Raw genomic sequence first — 27,759 nt, 5'->3', positions numbered from 1 at the left:
ATGAAATATAAGGGCAAATTTTCATAATTCAAATGGCCTTAACATGGAGGTTGCCTGTAATTGGATAGTGAGAAGAGTAATATTAACGTTATGCAAAATCTCTGCCTCATTCTCTACTAATCCAAGTATATACATTATTTTCTTACAAAATGCCTTAATTACTCCAAGCAGCAAACACTATTTTCCATCAGCTCACCAACAAAGACTCTTCTCCTAGTAACTATTTTAAATTAATAGTTCCCCAACAGCAGAAACAGTCCACCTTTATAAATATGTAAAGAAAACTCATCTTGTGGAAACCTGTTTTATGACCTGACTTTCCCTTCATTAATGAGCTACCCAAACTATAGCCTAACCATTAAAAAATATTAATTCTTATGACCTTTTAGACCCTCAATGCAATTTGCCTACAATGGCTTCATTTGCACATTCAGATAATGTTTGAATCCATAAGACTCCCAACAAGCTTTCCTATCACCCCACTGGTATATTCCCACATATTGTTTTTCCTCCCAAGATTTATTACCCCACACTTATCCATGTCAAATTGAATCTACCATCTGCTCTTTCTGCAAATCCATTTCCATCTACATAAAGTGTTTTACATATTCATAATCACCGACAGGTTCTATTAATGTACTTTTGCACTTCAGGAACCAAGCCACACCTGTAAGTAAAAGCTCCTGCTTCTACTGCATGATTTTCCAACTTCCAGCAATATCATTTTCTGTATTAGGAAATCAATAATCACAATTACCTTTTGGATGCACTGCACGGTGAATGATAAGGCAAAATGTTTTGATGATGGGTGAAAAGGTCAGCATGGACTGTGTGGGTCAAAGAGCCCACTTCTGAGCAATACAACTCTATCACTCCTGGAAGCAGTTCATGGAATAAAAGATTCAAGACAGCAATTTCAGATCATGGAGAAGCTTGCAGGTTCTTTTGCAGAAGATCTCAAAGATCATCTCCTGGGTGCATCAGTGACATTTTCCAGAAAAATTGGCATGAACCAGAACACAGAATCCACTGAACTCTCTTCCAATGCAGGATGCACATCACCAATCATTCTCCTCATCTTCCAAAAACCTAAGAACAAAGGAAAGTCCTAAGGTATGCTTGAAGGAAGGTTACCCATATTAGACGAGATAGAATAATTCACTGAGGATTAATAACTGAATGGTATTTGAAAACTTGTTAAAAGGATAAGTCACAATTTGGCAACTTTATTAATGTACATGTTCTGGTAATGCTGAGAACAGGAAAGTGTTGCATGCATTACAAAAAAAATCTTAATACAAAACAGCACAGCAATCTAGTTTAAAACAAAACTAAGTTAATGACTTTTGTATTGAAAGTAGAATACCTCCTTGAATAAATTACTCATCATCAGTAACCTTTTCCAAACCAGCTAATGGAAAGAGAATAGTAAACTATAAATTCAAAATTAAAATAGTAAATCCAGAAAACTGGAGCCTTTTTTCATTGCTTAAGGGTTTTTTTTTACATTTGCAGTTTCCTACATGTCTTTTGCATTTAAAAATATTTTCTTTCCACCTTATTTGGACAGATGGGGAAATCAAAACACTCATTAGATTTGAAGTCAGCCACTATCAAGTTCTTTTCATAAAATTATTCCACATTAAATTTTTAAAAAGGTATTATATACACCTATTATAGAATGTTATTCCTCATTTATTGGTGATAATTTTTTTTATTATACAGGAATATTTAGTGCACAAAATGTAAAACTCTGTTTAATACAGGATTCCAATTCATGTGAGTTTCAAACTACATTTAATGTCGACTGGGAACAATCTCAGTTGGAGCAGCTATGAAATAAATAGAAAGAAAACCAACCAGACAGTAGTGTAAATACTCAAAGCTTCTTAAGAATGGATGAAGATAGTGTTGAAAGACATCAACACTTCAGTGTACTCCTACATTTTTAAAATGAATAAAATTTAGTGGTTCATTTGCCCATTTGCTAGTGACTTGAACCGTCACCGCCTCTCTATATACTCGAAATAAAAACAATTATTCACACATGAATAAAGCCCTTTTTAAGGATTATTCCACCAAATCTTCTCCCCACCCCCTTCCGGGGAGATTTTCTATCATATAAAACTTTTCTACAACTTGCCCCACTGACATGGCTGTGGTGACCTTAACTTCTATTTGCTTGTATTGAGTACTTACTGGGGGAAGTAAGTTTTGTTTCCACTTCCATGTCAGAAAATAAATTAATCCAAGAATGGAGTAAATAGTTGCAGTTGTGAGACAGTGCAATCACATGCCAATACATTGACACAAAGCCATTATCTGTAATGTGCCTAATGATCTCCTCTGTTGAGTCTCTATTTAAACATGCATCACAATGAGACAGAGTAGAAAGAAAGAGAAATGATCAGCAATGTTTTGAGATTGCTCCAAATAGTTCCTGATGGGAGGTTTCTGGATCCATTATTTTTTTCATATACCAATCTTCTGAAATTGACTCACTACATAGAACTTTTAGATATTTTTCTCAGGTTTTCATTTTGTTCATTAGATATCCTGAAGTCTCTGATGAAAACAAGTGTTTAAAATGTAAAGAGCATTGGTAATAATCATTATTACCTCTTTATGAAGCACTTTTCTTTAAAAAGCCTACTACTATTACAATTATATTTATACTATATTTCTAAGTGCAATAAGTTTCCAAATTAAGTCTGAGGTTACAAGCAAGCAACAACATTTTAGCATTTTTCAATTATGACACACCAATTCCCTTGATCATAATAACTCTGCACAATCCTAATATTTGATATACTTCTACATAGGTTTTCTAATTCTCCATTGGAGAAAACATGATAAAAACGATGATAAACTGCATGTTCTTTGACTTCAGGTTGCAGTGCTGAGGTACCATCAGCTTTGTGGTGGCCTTTAACTCCTTTTAAATGCCATGGAACGAGCAGATCTTGTGAATCAAAGGAAGTTCTATTTGTGTGAACAGGGAGCTTTGCACTATTTTGTTTATCTGTTGCATCCTTGATAATATCTGGCAACTGCTCAAAGCAAGTTAAATCCATTTTATTGGCATCTTGATTGATGCAAGAGCATTCATTTCCTGTTTGCACTTTGGCACAATTTGCTTGGGATTGGACTGGTTTTCCTTTTCTTTCCATGAGATATTTAGATTTTACTTTGTTGTGTTCCTGTTCCATTGCCCAAACATAGATAAGCCCCTTGCCTCCCAGCCGTAGTAGTCTCACAATCTCTTTGACAGCTGACAGCCTCCTTTCCTGTAATTGAAAAAACACTCAATGAACAAAACCCAATCTAACACAGAGCAAGAATTTTTGGATATATGTTATGGTTACCAGTTTACATCAGAGCATGATATAGCCAACTCCTTAAATATAGTAATGTTCATTGCTGACATACTGTCCAATTTAGATTTTCTCATAGTGTATAGCACACCTCAGATAAGGGCTGAACAGGTAGTTTTTTTAAAAAAATAAAACATACAAACTCTAACTCTCCACTCCAATTCATTTGTATTAAGCATGGATTAGTTAATATGTCAGGCCTAATATCTCATCTTGGAAAAGGTGTCTTAATTTTTTAAGTTTTATTTACTAGATGATGAAGTTTGTCAAGTGTACATGGAATTTATACAGCGCAGTAAGAGGCCCTTCCGACCCAACAAGCCTGTGCTGCCCATTTAAACCTATGTTAACCTACCCGTACGTCTTTGGAACGTGGGAGGAAACTGGAGCACCTGGGGGAAACACACGCAGACACGAGGAGAACAATAGACTATTCGATTTATTTTGATTGCAAAAGGACAAAAAGTTGAGCAAGTTCCAAAATTCTTCAGTAGCAATGGAAAACATGGGTAATCCTTCATATTTCAAGTCAGTAAGCAAATACAATATTTATAAAGCAAACACAAAGTACAATACGGATTGATGAAAGGCTTGCAGTCAATAAGTAAACTTTTCTCTTTACAACCATGTGTTTCCAGTAGATTCTGTTATAATTCAACAAGTGCTTGGTTAATGAGAATGCATTTTCAGGAAGATTAAAAGCAGGGGACTTTGAGCAAGGAACTACAAGCAGGAAGACCATTACGGCTGAAAGTTCTGCAGCCAATAATCAAATATACAGGCCAGAATCAGACACCCAGAAAGTACAGATGGGTCCAAAAAAACAAACAAAAAATAAGTCAGACTAAAGGGATTTGAACAGGAAAATGTGAAGATACATGTCCAGAGGTTAATATACTTAGGATAGGAGGACTGCAGTAGGAAAGGAAAGAATGTACAGGTAGGTAAAAGCTGAGCTCTTAAGGATAATGATGATTTTGAAATGAAGAAAATATTGTAAAAGGCTCCCATTAATTCTTGCACTGTCAGCAAACATTAGGTTAAAAGAGATAAAAGGAGCTCAGAGATAAATAGGGAAAAAGTGAGCAAAAAGAAACTACAGAATAATAAGGTTTGTTGAAGGAACATGGAATTTATACAAAGTGGGTTAGGAAACCTAGATAAAAAGAGTGGTATTAGTCTATTTTATGATTGTCCCTCCATCTTCAAGAATGAAGATGTAATAAATATTTACCCAAGGTTGGGAACAGGTTGCCATTCACAACCACTTACAAAATCCTTCCTCTTCAAAGCAGAATTTAATCGCAAATTCTGTATTTTGATACTCTTAGATCATGCATGGCATTTCTCAAACCTCTCTAGAACAAACAAATTTGGAGCAGAAATGGTGCCAGTTTTACATTCTATGACTAATTTCCACTTAGTTTGGTGAGCACACAGCCAAGTTACTACACCATGTGAATATCACCTTTTAGATCCAACTGGAATGCAAAACATTAAGTGATATATTATTTTAAAATAAAACGTTTTATCCTTATTAAATATTCACTAATAGTTCAAACTAAGCATGCACATAATAAAGAAACACATTACCATCCTCGGAACACATCGTTGTCAAAATTAAGTTTATAGTTACCTCTGTTGAAAAGTGGTGAACAACTGCTATAGAAATACAAGCATCACAAATGCCACTACGTAGGGGCACAAGCAAACCATCGCAGATGAAGACCTCAAATTTTTTCTCTCTGCAAATATCAACAAGATTTTTGCTGCGATCACAACCAATCTGAGAACGAAAAAAGAACTGTGCTGCAATGGAGCATCTTCAAAGTGCAAATTAGGCAATCACAATATTCTAAAATCACTATTAACAAACTGGTATTTATTAAATATACTTATTGAACACCAAGCATTTAAATTACTTCAAGCTCCAAAGAACAAGTGAATACTAATGGCTGTGATTGATTTTGATATTAAACAACCATCAACATAAACTAGTACCCTCTAAATTCAGTTGGTAGGGGCAAGTGGGATGGGGGGGGGGGGTGGTGGTGGGGAAGAAAAAGTTCTGCCATTAAATTTATTAGCCTCAAATGAATCAAACTGTCTAATATAAACCTTTCATAAAATCAGATGCAGATCCCCTCCCACTCACTTTTCATTACCTGACTTGCATCTCAACCTTCTCGTTGTAAAATTTATTTAAACTTTATTGTTGCCAATTTTCTGACTCTAAATCCTTGCAGAATATGTCCAAATTTAGTTAATAAGCACGAGCATTGATACAAGTTTAAGAGCCAGATAAATGTGCAAATTGAAAGATTGGCACAGATCTATTATCTGTAAAGATTTTAAATGACAAGCATATTAAAGTGATCCTTCCTGAACACATAATTCATTGCTTGGCAGTTAAGCTGAATTTTTATGTTAATTGACTCCAGTCATATGAAACAACCAATAAAAAAAATACTTCTTACACTTTAAGAGGGGATTTTACAAGAGAGCATGCAAATACAATAAAATGGGTGATATAAGAAAATAGGGGCCCATGGGCCACATATTTTCCCAAATTCAATTCTAACCTGACCTAAATAACAACCACTTTAGAAAGTTTGATGAACATAGCTCAAAGCATTATTGAATCTGATGCACATACATACATATCTGATGTCACATCTGATGTCAGCAGATAATTTGTTTGACACAGTACAGACAAAATGACCTTCAGTTTACATGGTATTACACAATTAACATAATCCTGGCAGCAATGGAAATAACATTTCTGTACCTCAGAATATATTAGCCAATAGCAACTTGTTTGAACAATCTAAAAAATATATACCTTGGTCTTTTTAATACTATGAGCTATGTGTAATAAAAAATAGTATGCACATTAATTTACTGCAGCAACTGTGTAGCAAGTCTTAGAAAAGGAGGGTATAGGATTTTACCAACCAAAGTGCTCTACATGATCAATTCATGAGCTTATGTAGTAAATATATGGTATTCATGGTGAGCATGAATGGCAGTGAAATTCTCATAACAGTGGCATGATTCTTGGGGGAAGATAAGAGGCTAGAACGAAAAAAAAAATGGTTTAAAATGGTAATAGCCATTTCCAGCATAGCTGAAAGCAACAGCTACATGATGAGTTGGGGGGAAGCAGGGAGGAAAAGTAAATTAAGCCAGTGGATAATGCTGTGAGTAAACAGTATTCCTACTGATGGAACAAAGGAAGAAGAGAACATTGTGTTTTGAGCTCAAACATATTAGATTAGGGAGTGGTTAATGTTGCTGTTGATGCAAACTAGGCTACTATTTAAAAATGAAAGATGATGAAAATTTTGGAATATAAAAGGATCGCAGATGAAATTTGAAGATTTTTTTTTTAAACAGAAATCTAAAGCAGTGATTCCACCCTAGAAATCTTTAGGTAGCATTTGAATGCTGTTTAATTCCACACAAATGTTATGCACGAGGGAAACCTGAGAGGAGGAGTTGTTGCTCTAATTGGAGCCTGCACCTGGCAATATCTCAGGAATGGCTAAATGTGAAAGTTCCCCACTCTGCTGGTCTCCCATTTCCACCCCCCCCCCCCCCCCCCACCAATCCTTCTCTCCACATTTGTCTACTTCCAGCCATCTCACAAAGCCTTGCTCCTCCCAATGTCTCCTACACAGATGAGCCATCTCAGATTACAACCATGCATCTCCCTGTACCTACAAATCCCTTCCCTCATCCTTCTGTAAGCATCCTTCCAATTTCAATTCATTTATTTACACAGCACTACAAAAAATTTCAGTTTGTAATCTTTTCCCTTCTGTTCCTCCATTAATCTGTTCAATTGGCAGCTACCAATCTGTTTAACCACAACTTTAACTCTACCACTGTTCACCTCATCTCCAGTTAAACCATTTTTCACTTCTGCCAGCCCTTGGTATAGTCCCCAGCTCTGATGACTAAGGGTACTGATGTGAATGAATATGGCATTCCCAAATTTAATTGTTCCACTTATGATGATTGTGCCTGAGCTGCAGAATTCCCTCCTCATTTCTGCATTGTGTTTGAATAAAATCAACCTCCAACCAAACTGTTGATCATTTATCATAACATTTTCCTCTGCAACTTACTGTTGATTCTTTAAATATTGCTTCTATGAAGCTCCTTGGGATGTTTTTCCAAAGATAAAAGTGTTTTACAGAAAAAAGTTGTAGCTGTATTTGCAGGCTAAGTTAGTGTACTGCAGTTGGCCATAAAGGGTAATGACAGTTTTGCTGGTATCACTACATCTATCAGCACAAATTGAGAGAGTTTCTATTCATTTCTGGTGGAATCAGGTTCTCCCAATTCTGTACCTCCTCCATGAATTAACCCCTGCTTTTGCTTTTCCCTGTTCCCCTGCTCAAGATGACCTTCTGGTTCTCCAAACTTATTGTATAACCACTGCTTGTAAGATACTGTGAGCTAAGATACTCAGCTACATGAGGCCCAAGCTAGAACCAGGTGGTCAGGCAATCACACAGTCAGGAGATTACTTGATTCCATCTCCAGGACTGCTTCAAACAAGAGTTGCTGCAATCCTAGATGCAAGTCTGAGCATGGTGCACAAATATCGTGGCATGAAGCTGTGAGTGATTTTGAGAGTTTGGAATTTAACACACTGGGAACAGAGAACTGATGTACATCAGCAAGGACAGTAAAGCGTGAGGCAAAAGTGGGCATCAGAATTCAGAATGTTCAAATCTACGAAGCATAAAGTAGGATATTACAAATGAAAGTCTGGAAAGGATTTTTTCAGTAGTAAATTTGGATGCAGAGGATGTAGAAATAAACAATCACAGTCATGGGATTTAAAACAACCTCGAATGAAATAAAGAGCTCCACAAGACTCAATTCAGTTTCAGCAGGGTGGGAAAGGGGGTGGATTATGTATATGCAAGCAAATAGATTTAAGCCTTGTAAAAACAAGCATTTTTGTTTTGTTGAAGCAATGTTTCATTCATCCACAACACAGTAAGAGCAGGGCGGGTTTACTGCTAGAAACACCAAATCAAAAAAGGCACAGGCAAGGAGGCAACTGATCAGCTCAAAAAGACGAAAGCCACAAAAAGCCAAAATCAGAGTGAATTTAAGGGATTTCGGGTGACTTCTTTAAAAAAATAAATAAATCTGGGGAAGTATGTGGTAAAGAAAAAGAGCAAGTGATTAAGAGTTAAAGCCCTTAAAAGGTAAAGAAGCAGTTTTAAGGTGGCATGGCCAATGAAAAGGCAATGAATGTGGTTTGAAAAGTTTGAAAGGGGTAAGCAAATTTAAGTGTGTACTTTGAAGGCACAGGCAACGAGAAATGAAGTAAAGAGATGTGATATTTCATAGAATTCAACAGAATACAACTTGGTTCCACCCCTCGTAACATTTAAAAGATTCAATTTCTCCCGTGGACCCATTAGGAAACTTAATTTAAACACAAAATAGTTATGTATTTCACATTTTTAAAGATTAAGAAATATATTTACCATGAACAAGTCCTTGTTAACTCCCAGGTATTTACCATTTCCACAACCAACATCAGCCACCAATGCTCCATCTGGCAGTGTTTTGAGGAATTCGACCACCTTTGGCCACGGGGTGTGCCTAGTATTGCTGAAATGGCCAGCAATCTCATCATAGACATCATGTACATACTTGTGTTCCAGCTCTGAGGCATCCCCATCAGTGGTTGGAACAGAGGGAGAGGGATCGGTATATTTGCAACCAATTTGACTGTCACAGACTTCTGGGTAAGCTGTAGACATGAGCAGAATATAATTTTTTCCTCATTAAATGAATAGAATTTTGCATCTGGTATTAGAATAAAAAGGAAAATAAATCACAAATGTAAAACTTTTGTATTTTTCAGTTATTGTAAAAAAAAGTAGTTTCAAACAAAATATTGCATTGTGAGCATCACTCTGAAGTTGAGCAGAATTTTTACTTTGACTTTTTCCACAAAAAAATCAATGATTTTAATTTGTGTATTTTCTCCACCTACAGTGTTTATATGATTGGTAGGCAATTTCCATCCTATGCTAATACTTCATTTCACATCGTCATTTTAAAAAAAGTGTCTGGAAGTGAAATAGTAGGTTTTCCTAATCTACTCCAGTGATTTCATGTCTTGACTCAGATTTAACAGTGCTCCGAAGACCAGAAGGTGCACAGAACACCACCACCTACAAAGAACCCCACGACCTGCAAGTTCCCCTCCAAGTGGCACACCATCCTGACTTGGAAATACATCATCATTCCTTCATTGCTGGGTCTAAATCCTAAAATGCCTACCTACTTAACAGCACTGTGGGAGTACCTTCACCAAGTGGACTGCAGCTGTTCAAGGTAGCAGCTCACCAGCACCTCCTCAAGAGCAGTTAGGGTTGGGCAATAAATGGTGGCCTTGCCAGCAATGCTCTTGTCTTGAAATGCATACATAAAATACCAAGGTGATAAATACAATGGCTAGCTAGGCCGAAGGTACACACTGCATTGCACAACTGTTAAAATATGTCCTCAGTATCTTTTGCCTTGACTAGATGCAACAAAAATATTCCTTAGCTCAATAATTTCTATGACAGAATTTAAGAGTGATAACAACACTTAAAAGACATTTGGACACGTACATAGGAAAGATTTAGAGGGATATGGATCAAACACAAGCAAATAGCAACTAGCTTAGATGGGCATCTTGGTTGGCATGGATGAGTTGATGAGTTGGGCCAAAGGGCCCCCATTTCTATACTGTTTGACTCCATGACTCTAAGAGAAGGCAAGGTACTGGAAGACTGGAGGGTAGCTAATGTTGAGCCTTTATTTAACAAGGGTTGCAAGGACAAGCCAGGAAGTTACAAGCTGGTGAGCCTAACATCAGTGGTGGGAAAGTCAGTGGAGGGGATTCTGAGAGACAGGATCTATCTGCATTTGGAAAGGCAAGGACCAATTAGGGATAGTCAGCATGGCTTTGTGCATGGGAAATTGTGTCTCACGAATTTGATTGAGTTTTATTTTTGAAGAGGTGACAAGAGGATTGACAAGGGCAGAGCGGTAGATGTCATCTACATGGCCTTTGACAAGATCCTTCATGGTAGGCTGGTCCGGAAGGTTAGATCACATGGGATCCAGTGTGAGCGAGCCAATTGGATACAAAATGTGCTTGGAAGGAATTAGAGGGTGGTAGTGGAGGGTTGCTTTTCCAGATTGGTGGGTTGTGACCAGTGGTGTGCTGCAGGAATCAGTGCTGGGCCCTGTTGTTTGTCATATATATTAAAGATTTAGATGAGAATGTACGTGGCATGATTAGTAAGTTTGCGGATGAGACCAAAATTGGAGTTATAGTAGACAGTCTAGGTTACAATGGGGTCTAGATCAACTGGGAAAGTAGGCAAAGGAATTGCAGATGGAATTTAACACAGACAAATGCAAAGTGATGAATTTTGGGAAGTTAAACCAGGGCAGAACATACAGTGAAGGACAGGGCCCTGGGAGTGTTGTTGAACAGAGAGATCTAGGGGTACAACTACATAGTTCCCTGAAAGTGACAACACAGGGTAGACACACTAGTGAAGGCAGCGTATGGCACACTTGCCTTCATCAGTCAGGGCATTAAGTACAAGAAGTGGGATGTCATGCTACAGCGGTACAAGACATTGTTCAGATTGCACCCGGAATATTATGAGCAGTTCTTTTTGTTTAGAACATTACAGCACAGTACAGGCCCTTCAGCCCATGATGTCGTGCCTACGTTTTATCCTGCTCTATGATCTATCTAACCCTTCCCTCCCACATAGCCTTCCATTTTTCTATCATTCCAGCCCATTTTCCTCTGAAAATTAAAATTTTATAAATGCAAATAAAAAAAATCTGCAGATGCTAGAAATCAGGAAAAAAAACAGAAAATGCTGGAAAAAACTCAACACTTCAGGCAGCATCTGAGGAAAGAGAAACAGAGTTAATGTTAACACCTACATCCCAGCAGCAAACAATCTGCTGGAGGAACTCAGTTCTGGTCACCATACCATAGGAAGAATGTTATTAAGCAAGAGAGGACACAAAAAAAGCTTCACAAGGATGTTTCCAGGACTGGAGGGCTTGAGTATAAAGGAGACCAGATAGGCTGGAGCTATTTTCCCTGGAGTGAAGGAGGCTGAGGAGTGACATTATAGAGGTCTGTAAAGTCATGAGGATAATTAAGTCTTTTTCCAAGGGTAGGGGAGTCTAAAACCAGAGAACAGATTTAATAGAGAAATGCATAGAGAAGTGCAGGTTACTTTTGAGGTCAAGTACCCTCTCCCGACAGATGCGACGACCTGCTGAGGGCTTCCATCATTTTGTGGTTCCAAGAAGTTTCACTAAAATTTGAATCAACAACAATCAAGGGGATAAACAAGTATATTGACAGGCATAACACCCAGCACAACGGAAGACAATTATGACTGTTAGAGGTCAATCACATCAGCCTTAGAACATTGTTGTACGAGTTCCTCGGAGCAGTGATCTTGGCTCAACCACATGAGAGAGAATAGGTTTTAGGGAAATATGTGGGTATTGGTGACATTGCTCTGAGAGCTGGCATAGACACAATGGGCTGAATAACCTCCTTCATGTCATAAGGAAAATATGAATGCAAAATATGAAAATCAGGTTGGAAGTGGGAACATTTGCTGATGTTTGATTGAATTTGTAACTCCCAAGAAAGTGAAGCTGTACATGTCCTCACGCATCGAACCTGAATGTTGTTCAGGTCTCGAGCTAATAAATAGTAAGAAAGATTTGTGCAGCACTCAAGCTGGGCAGCCGCTACAATAATAGCACCCCTTTCTCCACCTTAAATGTTTAATCCTTTGTGACTAGTACAGTGTGGTTCTAGTGCAAATCCTAAATATGCAACTCATCAAGGCTCAAATCATTGACAACCTACATTTAAAAATAAAGGTATCAGGCACATGCAAACAACATCATGCAAAGTCATACACCATCTTGGTTTGGAAGTGTACTGTTGCTCTTTCATCAATGCCAACTAATATTCTGGAGTTTCCTGTCCAATGGCACCCTGGAAGTACTTTCACCACAGAGACTGCAGGAACTTAACAGCAGGTCACCATCATCTCAAGGTCAATTAGAAATGTGGAATTAGAAATGCTGGCCCTCATAATGATGCTCACATCCTGAGAACAAAAAACTCTAAAATATCTAATGCAATTATATCATTGGATGTTCAAGAGCAAAATAAAAATGGATGGCAAAGTGTTAAGAGTCTATTTCTGAATTCATTTCAATAATTGGTTCAAGCACAATATAAACAAAGACTTCAGATCAAATCAATAAGACAAACCATCATAGAGAAAAGGGTGTTCGACAAAGGAAGAAATTGGAAAGAAAATACAAACTTACCACAATCACAGGGTTTCTTCCTGACCTTTCGGAAAGTAAAACTGGTCCTTGTTCCCCTCTTATTCAAGGTCAAGTTACTAACATCACCACTGATAGTTCCAGTCTTTTGCATCTCTGATGCTGGCACCACATCAAACTTTCTAGGTGTAATTCTATTGAATATGAAAAAAGCCAATGATCTTTTGCTATTTACATGTTTCTGAAGTACAGAGAAACACATCATAGCCAATAGAGAAGTGATAAAAGTAATAAATTCTTTGTCTGTGAACCTACAAGTAGATTAGGCCATACTTATAAAATAAATGTTAAACAATAAAAGGTATATACAACAGTTTATCTTTCCGAATGACAGCTGAAGTGACTAGATAAATGATTGCAGTCTTGTTTATTAAGGCGGCTTCCTATGCTCAATTTTCTCTAATGATATTGTTGGTAGGTTCAAGCAAACTGGGAATGAATATGAACATCTATCCACAATTTTCTGATATAGTACCAACATTCATTTACTACTGCTTAACTTTGAATGGTTTTTCATCCCATTTAATTAAATCTTTCTGCAAACAGTCAAACGTATAAATAGAATTAATCCTACAATTAGAAGTGTCACTGACAAGTTTACAAAACCACTACTTCATCATAACCAGTGAACAATACATTGCAATGACTAAGAGAATACATTCAGATGAAACTGTTAAAAAGTACTCAATCATTCATCATTTCTTTCACAAAGCTGGGTTACCATCTAAACAAAGTCAGCAACAAGTTCAGCTTTAACAAAGGGTTCCACATAATAATCCCTCTTTTCATTTGTGCCTGATATACCTTTTAGATATTTTTCAGATTCGATGCCGTTCTTTTTACATTTTAAAAAAAACAGGAGTATCGTTCCCTATCGATATGTTCTGAGCCGAAGAGGCAAGGACCTGGAGCTAGTTGGAAGTATATTGCTCATGGCACAATACAAGTAAACCATAGCAATTCTCTTTAATTTCCCCCTTTCTAAATTTTCCTCCAAAACCTCACACATCTTAAATTGTTCAGCCATTTGTTTCTAGATTCATGCAGGAGTTACATTAGTCTAATATTTCTATCACTCACCCATGACTCCAGAGATATCTGGATTCACCGGTCATAACCAGCAAACTGCGACGAGGTAACATCACTGGAACACTATGGCCGGCTGGGTGCCTAAAATCCATCACAGTCTACAGGTTCAAACACAAATATTTGTTTTAAGTCCAAAGTAATTAATAATTCAAAGCTAAAAATTTGTGTAACATTTTAGAAAAGTTAATGGAATTCTTCCTCAAAGGATGGCGATAGTACTTGAATATTTTTAAGTTAGAAAGGTGGATTCTTGATAAGCAAGAAGGTGAGGAGCAGCAGACGGGAATGCAGAATTGAGCTTACAGTCATATCAGCCATGAACTTATTAAATGCAGAACAGGCTCGATGGTCCTAGTAAATTACTACTGTTCCTAATTCATATGTTCAGTCCTGAAACAATGTCAGCAAATTAGGTTTTGATACCGTAGCTAAAAGTAATGTTAATCTATCCACACAAGTATTGTGTAAATATTTCTCATCTAAATTCTTTAATGCAAAAAAGATATGAATAACCCAAATTAAAATCAGTCTTTACTTAAATCAATGGGAAATAGCTTGTCATCCTAATGCAATATACTAATTTCATTTCCTGAATACTGAGACAAAACAACTTTCAAAGAGTTCAAACACTTTACCAAATAAAATATTCAAGTAAATCACATACATCAAAAATTCTGTCGAAGCAAATTACCCATGGGGCTCTCTTGAAGTAGCATCCAAAATACAATGAAAATCTGTGGCACCTAGCTATTCCCTCTTGTTCAAGGTCCTGATACATTAAGTTGCAGTCCACATGTGTGCCACCAGTAAGTTGTGTGTATAAAAGAGGGGGAAATTAACCAGTTCTATGTTGACCCAGTTAGTGAGGAAGTTGAAAATAGTGGTGGTTGGCTGCTAAACTTGGCCCTACAATGAAAACCCAATCAACACCTAGAATGTTGTAAGTTCTGCAGTGTCTGCCCACATGAACACAAAATCTGCACAGTTTGCATATTTAAGCAGTTGTTCCTACTAGGCAGTCTTCTTGCCCAGTTGTCCGAGGTAAGCCACGATAAAATGCTTTCTTCTCATATCCTTGATTTTCACTGTTTTCAGAGCTGAAACAGGCACACAACCATTGAAAATCGTTCATTAACTGCTGGAAACAGTCTCCATTAGACTTTGAAAATTGCCCAGTGTTAACAACCTGCATTTTGGATCAGGAATATGGGACAATGTGCATTTATACGAAAACACTAACACAAATGAAAACCAAGATGTATCTGAAATTGTAACTTGCAACATTACAATTTCCATTGACATGGAAAGCTTTTGGTGAAAGGAGGGGGCAGTGCAAAAGTTTCATAAAAGTATAATCTGTTCATCTTCTCCTTATCACTGCAAGAACAGAGAAAAAAAAAATCAGGGTAGGATTTGCATTCCAACTCCCTTGGTACATTAATTCTGACATCAATTTGATAGACAGGAAAGGAAAGCTGCTTAACCACTGTTGTAACTATTAGAACTCAAAACCTTTGAATACCAATGAATCTAATATAGAACACTATTCAAATTCAGCTCTTCTTTTCTTCTCCTTCCCTGCCCCCCCCAAAAAAAGACACAATGGGAGAAAATTTAACCAAAAATTGAGTAGGTTTCACCCAAAAACACTATCACAACCTGCATTCGACTAATTTCCAGCTTTAACAAAAGCAAGACAAGCATCAAGCTATCAAACCATTGGGCTCATCATAATGAGGCTGTGTATTAACTCATTTTAAATTAACTACCATTTTAAATTTATTCCAGTTTGGCTGTTTCCCCCAAAGGACACAAAGGAAAACAAGTGGCACTGGATCCTTGATCATTTACATCCTGGATATAGTTAAAAACTTAACCCATCTCTGCAATCAGTGCTTATGATCTTCCCTCAATTACCTCCCAACCCACTCGAACATGGCTTCTAATCTCTTACCCAGATCCCCAAAGCTCCTTTCTTTGTTCCATTTCCTGGCTGTAGCTGGTTCCCAGGTCTAGGTAGCTGCAGCTGGGAAACAAAGCCACATAAGAAAATGGAAACCAGGTACCACCTTTACCATAGTGACTGAAATTCCTTTCTTCCAATGATAAATTAAACTTCATGTAATTAGCAGTCACACAGATTATTGAACAAGACCTTTCTGGTGTCACTGCCAAAATAGTGCTTTCCATTGCAATTCTCCCAATCTTCAAAATAAAACAAAAATCAATGAATTAATCCTCCATGCTCAATTAATTTTCTATCTGACAGATACCTTATCTGTATCTACATTCTATGAAATATTTTCAACTAGTTGCTGATTTTAATTGATTCACTTTACTCTTTATAGTCAATAAATATCAAACTTGTAGCTTGCCTAGAATAAATGGGAGTAAGCAAGAACTAAAGTGGATTCATTACAATTGTACAAAATCCAAGTTTTCATTAAGTTATGACAATTTTTTTTTAAAAGTTTATATCTATTGTATTGTTACGTACCAGCAACAACAGAAACACACCGAGTCATGTACAAGTGTTAAAAACTACCGCGGAATAAAACAAGACTCTACTCGGAGGATTGCCAAACAGAACTGGTTTATTTTCCCACCCTGCGTGGGCCCTTTAAGGGAGAATGTTCCCGCCCAAAACAACCGGCAATGACGTAAGTCCTACATCATCAGGACTTTCCCGCGCGCGGGTTCTCCCCGTCGCTCGGAAAGACTAGGCCCGCCGCCATCTTGGGCCTCGTTGCTCCGACGCCGCGCGACCCGACTGCCGAGCCGGTTCGCCTGACTAGACGGTGAGTCGCCACACTAATAACTATTTGTAATGATAAGAAAAGTAAAAATGTTAGATATCAAATATAATCCCCAAAACTAAACTCAAAGTGTGTGTGTGGCAAATTCCCAAACTCCAAGTCCAGGAATAAGTCTCAAAATTCAGTTCAGCAAGTCATAAGGTGAAACTTGAGCAAAGGCTTTTGCAAAAGCACCGTTGACTGAAGAGATAATGTAGAGAGAGAATAGAGAGAAATTACGAAATCCAAATGTTCCACGATGGAACCCATACGACACCTCAATCACTGATCATCTCCACTGCTTTGTTCCAAAGTATCTGCCACCCCGAAAGGCATTCAAGACGTGGCCGTCCACACAAATACCTGTTTCCCTCTACAGGTTAATGACAAAGTGGACTCCACTGGATTGCTCCAAAAATCCATACACGGATTGTAGTGACAGACACATTTATTGTTCTTCATCCAATGATACAGAGACCAGCAGTCAGCGTCTCTCTCTTCTTTCTCACTGACTGACTGAACAAAAATGTCAGCACATTGTTATCTTGCTCTCGTGACAACACCACACACACACACACACACACACTACTACTCTACTGTACTATATTTTAAAGGGACATGTACCAAATAGCAACCTGATCCATAACAGTATATATAGTTGAATAGATAGTATACACAGAAGATCATAAAGCAACAAATATCAAATGAAGTACCAAGGAAGTAATAACCATTTATTAACATTAAACACAACATTCATTTCCATTAAACACAAATTCACACAATATTAAAGTGCAGGAGAGGGGGGTGGGAAAGGTAAATTATTCTTCTCGATGCTTTGTCTACTGACTCACAAGCTTTATTTCTAGGATTTTTGCATCCAGCAGATTGTGGCCTGTATTCTTCTGTGATAAAGATCACTCATGTGGCAAGCTGCTCTCTGCGTAAAAAAATTGCCCCTCACATCACCTTTAAACATCCCCCCTCTAACCTTAAAAGCATGTCCTCTGGTATTTGACATTTCTACCCTAGGGAAAAGATTCTGACTGCCTATCCTATCTATGCCTCTCAATTTTAAGAATCTCTATCAGGTTTGAACTCAAAATTTGTAGCATTTCTGCCTCTGAATCAAAGTCCAAAAAGGAATACAGTATGAGCTAGCAAACAGCACAAAAAGGAAACAATTAAACATTCACTTACAGTTACAGGCATAAAGAAATGGCAAAACAAAAGAGGGACCCTAATTACGAAGGATGGCATGCATGTCCAGAAGCAGAAACTTGTGGGTGGAAAATAGACTGGATAACTTGAAGAATGAGCAATTTATTTCACAATACCCAGAACATAACAGCAAACAGGTAATTCTGCATAGCCTTGTGGTACTGCTAGATGGTTTGAATACAGAGTAAAGATACCTTACTACAATTTTTAGGGCCTTGGTGAGACCACACCTGGAGTATGGTGTACAATTGCATCAGCATAGCCAAAATCAGTATTCACAATTAGAATGATTGATCTGGGATACTGATGAATTACTATTTTCTTCAAGTTACTACTTGTCAGCTTGACCTAGAAACACAGTTTAACGAGTCAAAAAATGACAAGTTCAATCTCCATTCCATAAAACAAGTGACCATGCCTGATCTATGCCATCTTTCATTAAATTGGTAATTGGTTTGTTGTCACATTGTACCAAGATGCAGGGAAAAACTTAGTTTTGCATGCTATCAATACAGATCATTTCAAAACATAAATACATCAAGGTAGTATAAAGGGAAAAGCAATAACAGAATGTAGTGTTACAGAGAAAGTGCAGTGCAGGTAGACAATAAGATGCAAGGGCCATGATGAGGTAGATTATGAGATCAAGAGTTCATCTTTATCGTACAAGAAGTCCATTCGAGAGACTTACAACAGCGGGATAGAAGCTGTCAGAGCCTGCTGGTGTGTTTTCAAGCTTTTGTGTCTTCTGCCTGATGGAAAGGGGGCGGCGGGGGTGGGGGGGGGGGGGAAGAAGAGAGAATGATCAGGGTGGTAGGGGTTCTTGAATATGTTGGCTGCCTTAGTGAGGGTCAATGGAGGGGAGGCTGGTTTTCACGATGGACTGAGGTGTGTCTACAACTCTCTGAATTTTCTTGCAGTCTTAAGCAAAGCAGTTGTCATACCAGGCTGTGATTCATCCAGATAGGATACAATCTATAAAAATTGGTGAGGGTCAACAGGAGCATAGCAAATTTCCTTAACCTTCTGAGGAAGGAGAAGTACAGGTGAGTTTTTTTGGCCATAGCATCTACGTGTTTGGACCAGGACAAGCTATTGGTGATATTTACAACAACTAGGAACTTAAAAGCTGTCAACTAACTCCACCTCAGCACCATTGATACATAGAGGGGAATGTGCTCCGCCTGCTTCCTGAAGTGAATGACCAGCTCTTTTGTTTTGCCGACATTGAGGGAAAGGTTGTTGTCTTGACACCATGTCACTAGGCTCTATTTCCTTCCTGTACACCATCACATTGTTATTCAAGATATGGCTCACTACAGTGGTGTCATCTGCGAACTAGTAGATAGAGTTAGAGCAGAATCTGACCACACAGTCATGAGTGTATAGGAAATAAGGGGCTGAGAACACACTTTTGCGGGGCACCAGGATTGAGGATAATCATGGCAGAGGTGATGCTGCCTATCCTCACTGATTGCAGTCTGTTGGTCAGGAAGTCAAGGATTCAGGTACCTTGTGAAGTCCTAAAGGATACAAATGATGCAACATGATTGCCATGCAATCTCTTTGTTTTACTACAACTGAGCTACAATTCACAGCTTGGAGCATTGCTTAAAACACGTTATCTTGTATTGACTCCTTTCACTGAGCTATAGTGTTGAGATTTCATACATTGATGAATGCATAGTTAAATCAAAGCACAAGGCATAGCAGAATGCTCAGATTAACTCAAGACCTTGCAAGTTCCTTCAGTGATCATTGCAAACAACTGTAGCACTTTAGGAATGTATGCTATACATCTTTGAGCAATACAGGTGACCCCCGCATTTCAGTAACGGAAATTCGTCCTTGCAAAATTCACAAATCACTAACCAAAATTTTGAGAAATGGAATAAAATTTACTCTCACAGAATTTGAGGGGAAAAAAAAGTAAATAAACAACATTTATTCTTTTTCAACTCACGTTTCTTGATGCATCCACAGACATCGCTGCTTCGAGTTATGAAAATTCGTGATATGAACCATTTTCTAGAAACACAACACCCTGTAACGCAGGGTCGCCTGTATAACAATTAGGCAAAAATCAGCCAAACACCAAAGTGTGAAATGTATCTACCTTTTGATAGAAGACCAATTTTTTTGCCACTCTAATCCACAGCACCATCTAGAGATGATACAGCAGTAACTACATGCACCAGAAGATCAAATAAATTAATTATCCATTCAAATTGCAGTCTAATTTAGCATGTCAATACTTACAAGATAATCAGTTAAACTGAAGAAAAAACATTTGCAATCCTGTCACAATATGCAAAGTAAGTTTGTAGAAAGAGACTGGTTTTGTTACAACAGGGAAGATTTTGGAATGATAAAATTAGAGGTATTTAAGATAATGAATGAACAGACAAAATACACAGAGATACAGCTAGTGGTTATCAGATTCTCTGGCAACTACTGTCCCCTCATTCTAATCCCAAAATTGAATTGGCAGAGAATTAAGACAAGGACAGAATCAAATAATAGAATGAATTAAAGTTTGCAAGTAAAGCAAAGTTCAAGTCAATATTTAATAAATTAAATAGATGGTTAAAGTGAAAGAAAATCAAAAGAATATAGGAAAAGGGTAGTTGCACAGAATTAGAGTTACGGCTTGTATAAATGAGAAACATGAATGTAGAATGGCTGGGCGAAATAGTTTGTGTTGTAATTTAATAATTTTTATAAACTGGCCCTAGCTGACAATATGGATTGCTCAGTTTTGGTCATTCCAATAGTGTTTAGGAGCTACACACTTGTAACATAAAACAGGGGGATTAAATAAGATTAAAACTTCCAGAGTGAAGTTTGAAAAAAAAAATGTAAATATTTCAAAATTCTGGGACTCAAAGCAACTCCTTGGTTCATATTAAAGAAAAAATAAATTGCATCTGGAATTTGAAAATCAAAAAGAATTAAATCATAGTGCTGTGCTCAGTTCAAATCACATTTTACATGAAAAATAACTGTCACTCTGTCATACTAAAATGCAAATTGTACCAGAATTGCTGGTCAATATAGTTCTTTAAATATGGGTTTTCTTTTGGAGCAGTCATTGCAATTTACCTGATCAATCAAGATGCTAGTCAAAAGGAGCATCTTGTATCCTCCCTCTCCCAATTAAACCAAAAAAATTGTAAACCATAAATTGACCTAATAATCCAAACCATAATCTATACCTCCCCTTAGCCCAAAACTAACCCCATTGTAAATAATACCCTGAGAACATACTAAGTGACACAGGGTCAGAATTCATTCCTAAAGAACAGTATGCTTATTGCTGCCCTACTTTGCAAGCATCTCCTGTTGATATCAGGCTTAAACTAGCACAATTCAATGGGCAGATTCCTCAACATGTCTAACATAAGAGTGCAGTCGGGAAATTCCAAGTGAATGTTATAGCACTTGTGATAAATACCCACAGTTCTGTGTGGAACTGTTGGCATTTCCTAGCAAATTCCAACTAGAAAATATCCCAACAATACAAACAAAAACTCAAATAGACCAAACACCAGAAAATATCCCGACAACTTTGTACATTACTTGCAGCAAATAAAGGTTTGTTTTTAAAATCATGAATTTAAAAATAAAGTCCATAAATTCACACAATTAGACTTGAGGTTTCAATTCTCAACTGCCATTTATCTTGTTAAACATCCCAAACACCAACGTTCAAATTACTCATGTTGTCTCACTTAAGATTGAAATGGCATGTTCAATTGTCTTTGTTGCTCATCCATTCTTTCCCCCCAAGCCAAGCCTACCTCGAGTTTTCTGTCTGCAAGATTGCCTTTCCATCTACCATTATGAACTTCTCAACTTAGTTGGCCCAAAAGGCCCACATCCTCTTATCTTGACCTGCATAAGAAAGCGGTCAGCAGCCATAATACATTGCCTTAAAGAGTGGGGAAAGTGAAGTCACTGATGACATTTGATAACTGTCTAGACAAGCTCTTGAATCGCCTGAGTACAGGATATGGCGAAGTGATAGAAAATAGAATTAATGTGGATAAACATGTTTATTCATTATCAATATCATTGAGATGAGAAAGACAATCCAATACCAGAACTCGACGAGGAGCATACAAGGAATAATAAGGGATTGTTCAAACGCTGAGGATCTCAAACTTGAAACCAAACATCCCAAGTTTCCTGCTTTCTGCATCAAGAGGTGAAGAATTTTGAGCAAATAAACAGCTGCTAGGAGACAAGTTACTTATTTATACAACAAGGGCAAATGCCTCACATCGTTCCTCCATTTTAGGATTAAACTTGGTCGCCTGTTTTACCAGAGGTCATAGGCAGCCCAGTAATTCAAATGAAATGACAGCAGGTTAAATTGACGTTGGCAAGATCGCACTTAGAATACTGTGTGCAGTTCTGGTCATCTAACTATAGGAAGGATGTCATTAAAACTGGAAAGGGTGCAGAAAAGATTCCCAAAGATGTACTGGGGCAGGAGGGCTTGAGCTACAAGGAGAAACGTAATAGGTTGGGAATTCTTTCCTCGAGCATAGGAAGCTGAGGGGTGACCATATAGAATCATGAGGAGCACAGATAAGGTGAATGGTCACAGTCTTTTTCCCAGGGCAGGGGAATCTAAAACTAAAGGGCATGGGTTCAAGGTGAGAGGGGAAAGATTTAAAAGGGATCTGAGGGCCAACTTTTTCCACACAGGTGTTGATGGGTATATAGAATGAGCTGCCAGAGGAAGTGGTAGAGGCGGGCACAATTACAATGTTTAAAAGACATTTAGACAGATACATGGATAGCAAAAGTATACAGGGATATGGGCCAAAAGTGGGGAAATGGGACCAGCTCAAGTACACAACTTGGTCGGCATGGATGAGTTGGGCCAAAGGACCTGCTTCTGTGCTATGTAACTTTACGACACAGAATTAGCAGGAGTTCTGTAAAACACATCTAAAAAATTTTTATAAATGCTGGACAACTTTTCTACTACCCGTATAGAGAGAAAAAAAAGTTCTTATAAAAAGGTCGTTCATTCAAAATGTTAGCTCTATTTTTTTCTCCACAGGTATTATCTCAACTTTCCAGCATTTTGTGGTTTTAAATTTCAGTTTTGCTGTATCTGCATAATTTACAATAAACTACACCCGCAATTAGTCAACATCTCCCGACACCCAACCATAATCTCCCACCCACCAACTTTTAATTTCTTCATCCCCCTCATCCCCCCAACAATTCCAGACTTCCATCTCACATGTAATTTCAGACTTGTCAGAAAGATAGTTACTTCCAGAAAAAATTTGAGAACATTAGTTTTAATGTAATTGCATTTCTGACATTCTCTCATTAATTCCAGATCCACAAATACTACAAGATACACTCAGTTATGAGAGCAATAAATGTCTGTCAATTTTATTTTTAAATGAACACTACCTGTACAAAATAGGCACTGAAGTCAACAAAAGAATTTTCTGTTGAACTTAAAATTTGTGATCCTATTAAGCCCATCAGTTAATAGTACACCATTTATCTATTAGACAGAAAATGTTTCCTTCTTGTACTAGAGCATGTATACTAACAAAACATAATATCAAGTAGTAATAATGGACCTGCAGGTCACCAAGCATTCCCACCCCACATAATAAAAGAAAAATTCAAAAGCCAGCCAAATTCAGGTGTTCTTGCACAATTCACTATAAGTCTTCAAACCTATTTTAATCTCCCAAATTTGTCTCTGAAACCCAACCCTAGACAGGCATCTCCCATGTTCAAAATGCCTCGTTAGAACCTACATTAATAAACATACTTTTGACTACCTCTACTAATTCTTCCTCCAACACTTTTCCATATTAAATATGCTACACTGAAGCCACTTAAGGCTTTAAACCAAAAATCAACATTCCATGCTTTTCACGTGAACAGTCACAGAGTTTACAGCAAGCTAGACATCCGATCTTCGTTAGTAAATTGTACAATACATGAGTGTGGACATGTAAAACTTTTTAAAATATTTAAACTTGCATTTAATTGAAATTAGTGACATTCTGTACATTTCTAACCATTGTTACGTACCAGCAATAATAGAAACACAACAAGCCATGTATAAATGTTAGAACCTATTTATTAATAACTACTTGTAATAATAAGAAAAATAAAAACATTAGATATTAAACATGGACCCCATATTAAACTCGGTGTGTGTGTGTGTGTGTGTGTGTGTGTGTGTGTGTGTGTGTGTGTGTGTGTGTGCAAGTACCCAAACCACCCCCCCCCCCCCCCCCCCCCCAAGTCTAGGAACAGTTCTTAGAGTTCAGTTCAGTTCAGCAAGTCACGAAGCAATAAGATGAGCAAAGGCTTCTGAAAACCACAGTAGAATGTAGGGAATATAGAGAGAAGGAGTTTACGAATTCCACAAGTTCCACGATGGAACCCATACAACCCCTCAATCGCCAAAGTTCTCCATTGCTTTGTTCCAAAGTATCTGCCACACCGAGGGCACGCGATACATGGTCGCCCACAGATATACCTGCTTTCCAGTACAGGTTAACGACAAAGTGGACTCCACAGATTGCTCCAAAAATCCATACATGAATGGTATAGTGACAGTCACAGCTATTGCGCTTCACTCATAGATACAGAGACCAGCAGTCAGTGCCCAACTCTCTCTCTCTCTCTGTGCAACTGCCAGTACACTCCAGCTGTAGTCTTTTTTTCACTCACAGCAGTCAGATAAAACCACACACATACTGCTACACTACCCTCCAGGTGCCTTAAACAGACACTCACCAGATAGCACCCTGGCTCGTAACACCATAGTAATGTTGAAAATTGGATTTAAGATCCGACTTCTTCAAATAAATTGTTTTACCTCCTAGTAATGTACTAATGGGAAGGAAAAAGAAGAGCAGCCATCCATATTTCATTGCAAAGCTGGATATGGCTAAAGCAGACAGGATTGTATTAAATACTCTACATCTAAAATCCATTAACCTGTGTCCTGACATTCCAGTTCCACTCACCTGCCTTACCCATGAAAACCAACTATTGATTATATACGTGTAAACATAATCGGCAATTTTTAACATAAGCAGATTAATCCATTAATAAACTATGTACACAGAAATAGATAAACTTTAAGTATATTGTATCACTAACAGTTTTCACTATTGTCAGATAGCTGGAAGAGTTGACAGGAAACAGAGCTTTGCAACTTCAACAAGTACACAATAAGCCATACAGCTCTGCTCCCTGGATGTGTCGCTAGTCCCATGGAAGCAAGAATGACTTCAGAATATCAGCTCACCAATGTTCAGCAGAAAGAGGAACAAAAGGACTCAGCATCTAATTCCTCAACTTTAATATCAATACTAGGGGGAAGATACAGGTTTACTTGAAGAACACATCCCTTATAAAAAGTGAGCAAGCAACCTTTAAATACAACCTGTTCCTACGTTGATACACAGTCCAATCATTCTATTTAGAGGCTGAGAAATATTACATGTTATGCCCAAAAAAAAAACAATTTGTAAAACCAATGACATGAAGCAGTAGCAAAATGATTCTCCAGGGAGTCTCATTTCATTTCCCTCTGCAGCCTGATTAAATGTCGATATGTACATTACACAGTAATATTCTGTCCTTTGAACATTAGCTTTATATTAACACTATGGTTGCCTATTTGTATCCTAACCACGATAAAAAAGGAGAACCTCAAAATCAAAACCAGTTTCTCATTGATACATGAAAAAAATAAGTTAAACCCTCAAAAGTTCAAGATACAAACAAGTCAATTGTTTAAAAAACATCACTATAGGTAACAACGAATCATTTTGCCAGTTCTTGATTCAAAATGCAAATACCGAAACCAAAATATTTTCAGTGTATCTAATTTTGTCCTGTTAGATATTCTCATTGAAATTCAGTAATCAAATCTCATCTACTATTTATGATCCAAGTCTAAATTTACCTCTGCTCCAAGGCTCAGGCAGATAATCCCATCCTCAAATGGCGAATGAGTATCAATGTGGGGAGGAATTCCTGACAGAGAGTGCAAAAATTATACAAATTTTAATCTTGCTCTTAATAAAAACCAAAACTGAATCACAATTCCCATATTTTAATATTTATTCACTGCAAAGTGACAGATAAAATAATACAGTACATATTCTCTTCCTTTTTAGGCATTCTCTCATTGAAGAGGACCTGCTTCCACTCCATTGCTGTGCTGACTTTAGATGCCTATGGGGGACTCTGTAGACTCTGCAGAGTGGGAGTTGGATGTGGCAGGAGGGTGAACTGTTTGCTGGGTTCTACGTCACTTCTACATGCTCCTGAAAAGACTTGGTGCTTGCTGCTTTCATGTACACACTTTCTCCATTTTTAAATGGTCGCAAGCCAGGGATTCTTAGCAGTCAGTGAGGATGTTACATTTTCCTCCTTTCCCCCCACCCTCAAGAAGATTTTGCAAATATCCTTGAGCAATTCTCCGTCCTTCTTAAAATGTCTTACAGCAATGAAGGTTGGAATGCCTGATTTAGGAATCAGGTTTACAGGTATGCAGATTTGGCCAAGTGTTGTTAAAGTGTTGATGCTGGGAATGTCAATTTAGGAGAACATTGACAATGGTCTGCTTAGTCTGCCATTTAATTCAGAGGATTTTGTGAAGGCAGCATTGATGATACCCCTCCAGTGCCTTGAGGTGCCTGCTGTCAATGACTCCTAACACTGAAGCACACAGGGGATCACTTCTGCCTGGCAGACTATGTGCTTAATTCCTGGTTTGACATCTTGACCTTCAAACTGCAGCTAAATGACTCAATGTTGGAGTCATAGTTACCCATATGTCCGCAGATTAGCTCTACTCCAGTGGGGATTGTGTTGGAGGTGAACATTGTGACAAGGAAGATCGAGAAGAGGGTTGAAGGGCACAAGCTTGCTGGATCTGTGCGCAATGGGATTAAATCCATGGTGGATTCTTTGGTTACACTGACAACTTGCATGTCATCATAGAACAGTCAAAGAGAGACAAACTTCTCAGGGCAACCAAATTTCAAAAGGATTCTCTTATACTACCCCTTTTTACAGAGTGAAAGCATTTTTCAATGTTTACACTTACATTTTTACAATGTTACACTTTTTTTGGAACCGTTACATGGTGAAGATTATCTCTATTGCACCTTGAGGGAGAGAATCCACACCAAAAATCATAGCAGTTCTACGGCCACAAGGTGGCAGCTTTTGAGGACAACCTTTGTTATGACTCTCCCTGCAGCAGATAGCAGGGAGATTCCTCCATAATTACTGCAACTGGATTTATCTCATTTCTTGAAGATGATCACAACTTAATGTTAAGTTAGCCACAATACCAATGTAATACAATCCCAAAATAAGATTTCCCTGAAATACTGAGAGTGGAATACCAACATTTATTGAATATTGATTTATATTTTTCTCATTAATAACTAAAAATATTTCTTTAAAAATGTTTGGCTAATTTACAGTGCACAAGGAGATGGAAACAAAATCATGTTCCATTGCAACATGAATTAGGCACACAATCCTAAATTAACAAACCTGACATTTAGCTCACATGAGAGATTCTCTCAGTCCCTGAGCTTTCAGTTACCTACCCCACACACTCGATAGCAGGTCAAAATACAATATGAAGTAGATGCATGTATTTTACCTTGTCCTGGCTCATACTGATTTATCGTCAGCTGATCAGGTTTGAATTTCACATAGCCTTTTTCCATGGATTGCTCCAAAATTTCATCACAAATTTCAGGAAGACCTATTATTTAAAAAAAAGACAAAAATTATCAAAGTGCTTGAATACTAGC

General features: G+C 37.7%; 1 protein-coding gene across 1 annotated transcript in view; it reads right to left on the bottom strand.

Moving 5' to 3' along the window:
• Window positions 1–1,210: 1,210 nt before the first annotated feature.
• Window positions 1,211–27,759, bottom strand: part of alkbh8 (alkB homolog 8, tRNA methyltransferase) — a 32,167-nt gene continuing 5,618 nt past the window's right edge. Inside the window, exons 5-11 of the mRNA XM_052026191.1 lie at window positions 27,606–27,710; window positions 25,887–25,957; window positions 13,893–13,999; window positions 12,795–12,946; window positions 8,888–9,156; window positions 5,011–5,160; window positions 1,211–3,287 (exon numbers count right to left, since the gene is read on the bottom strand). Coding sequence (XP_051882151.1) covers window positions 2,739–3,287; window positions 5,011–5,160; window positions 8,888–9,156; window positions 12,795–12,946; window positions 13,893–13,999; window positions 25,887–25,957; window positions 27,606–27,710 — 1,403 coding nt within the window. The 3' untranslated portion in view covers window positions 1,211–2,738. The remainder of the gene's footprint in view (window positions 3,288–5,010; window positions 5,161–8,887; window positions 9,157–12,794; window positions 12,947–13,892; window positions 14,000–25,886; window positions 25,958–27,605; window positions 27,711–27,759) is intronic.

This window comes from Pristis pectinata, chromosome 11, assembly GCF_009764475.1.
Source record: "Pristis pectinata isolate sPriPec2 chromosome 11, sPriPec2.1.pri, whole genome shotgun sequence".
Taxonomy (NCBI): Eukaryota; Metazoa; Chordata; class Chondrichthyes; order Rhinopristiformes; family Pristidae; genus Pristis; species Pristis pectinata.
Note: the sequence above shows the minus strand (reverse complement) of the source record. Positions and strands in the feature narration are given on the sequence as shown.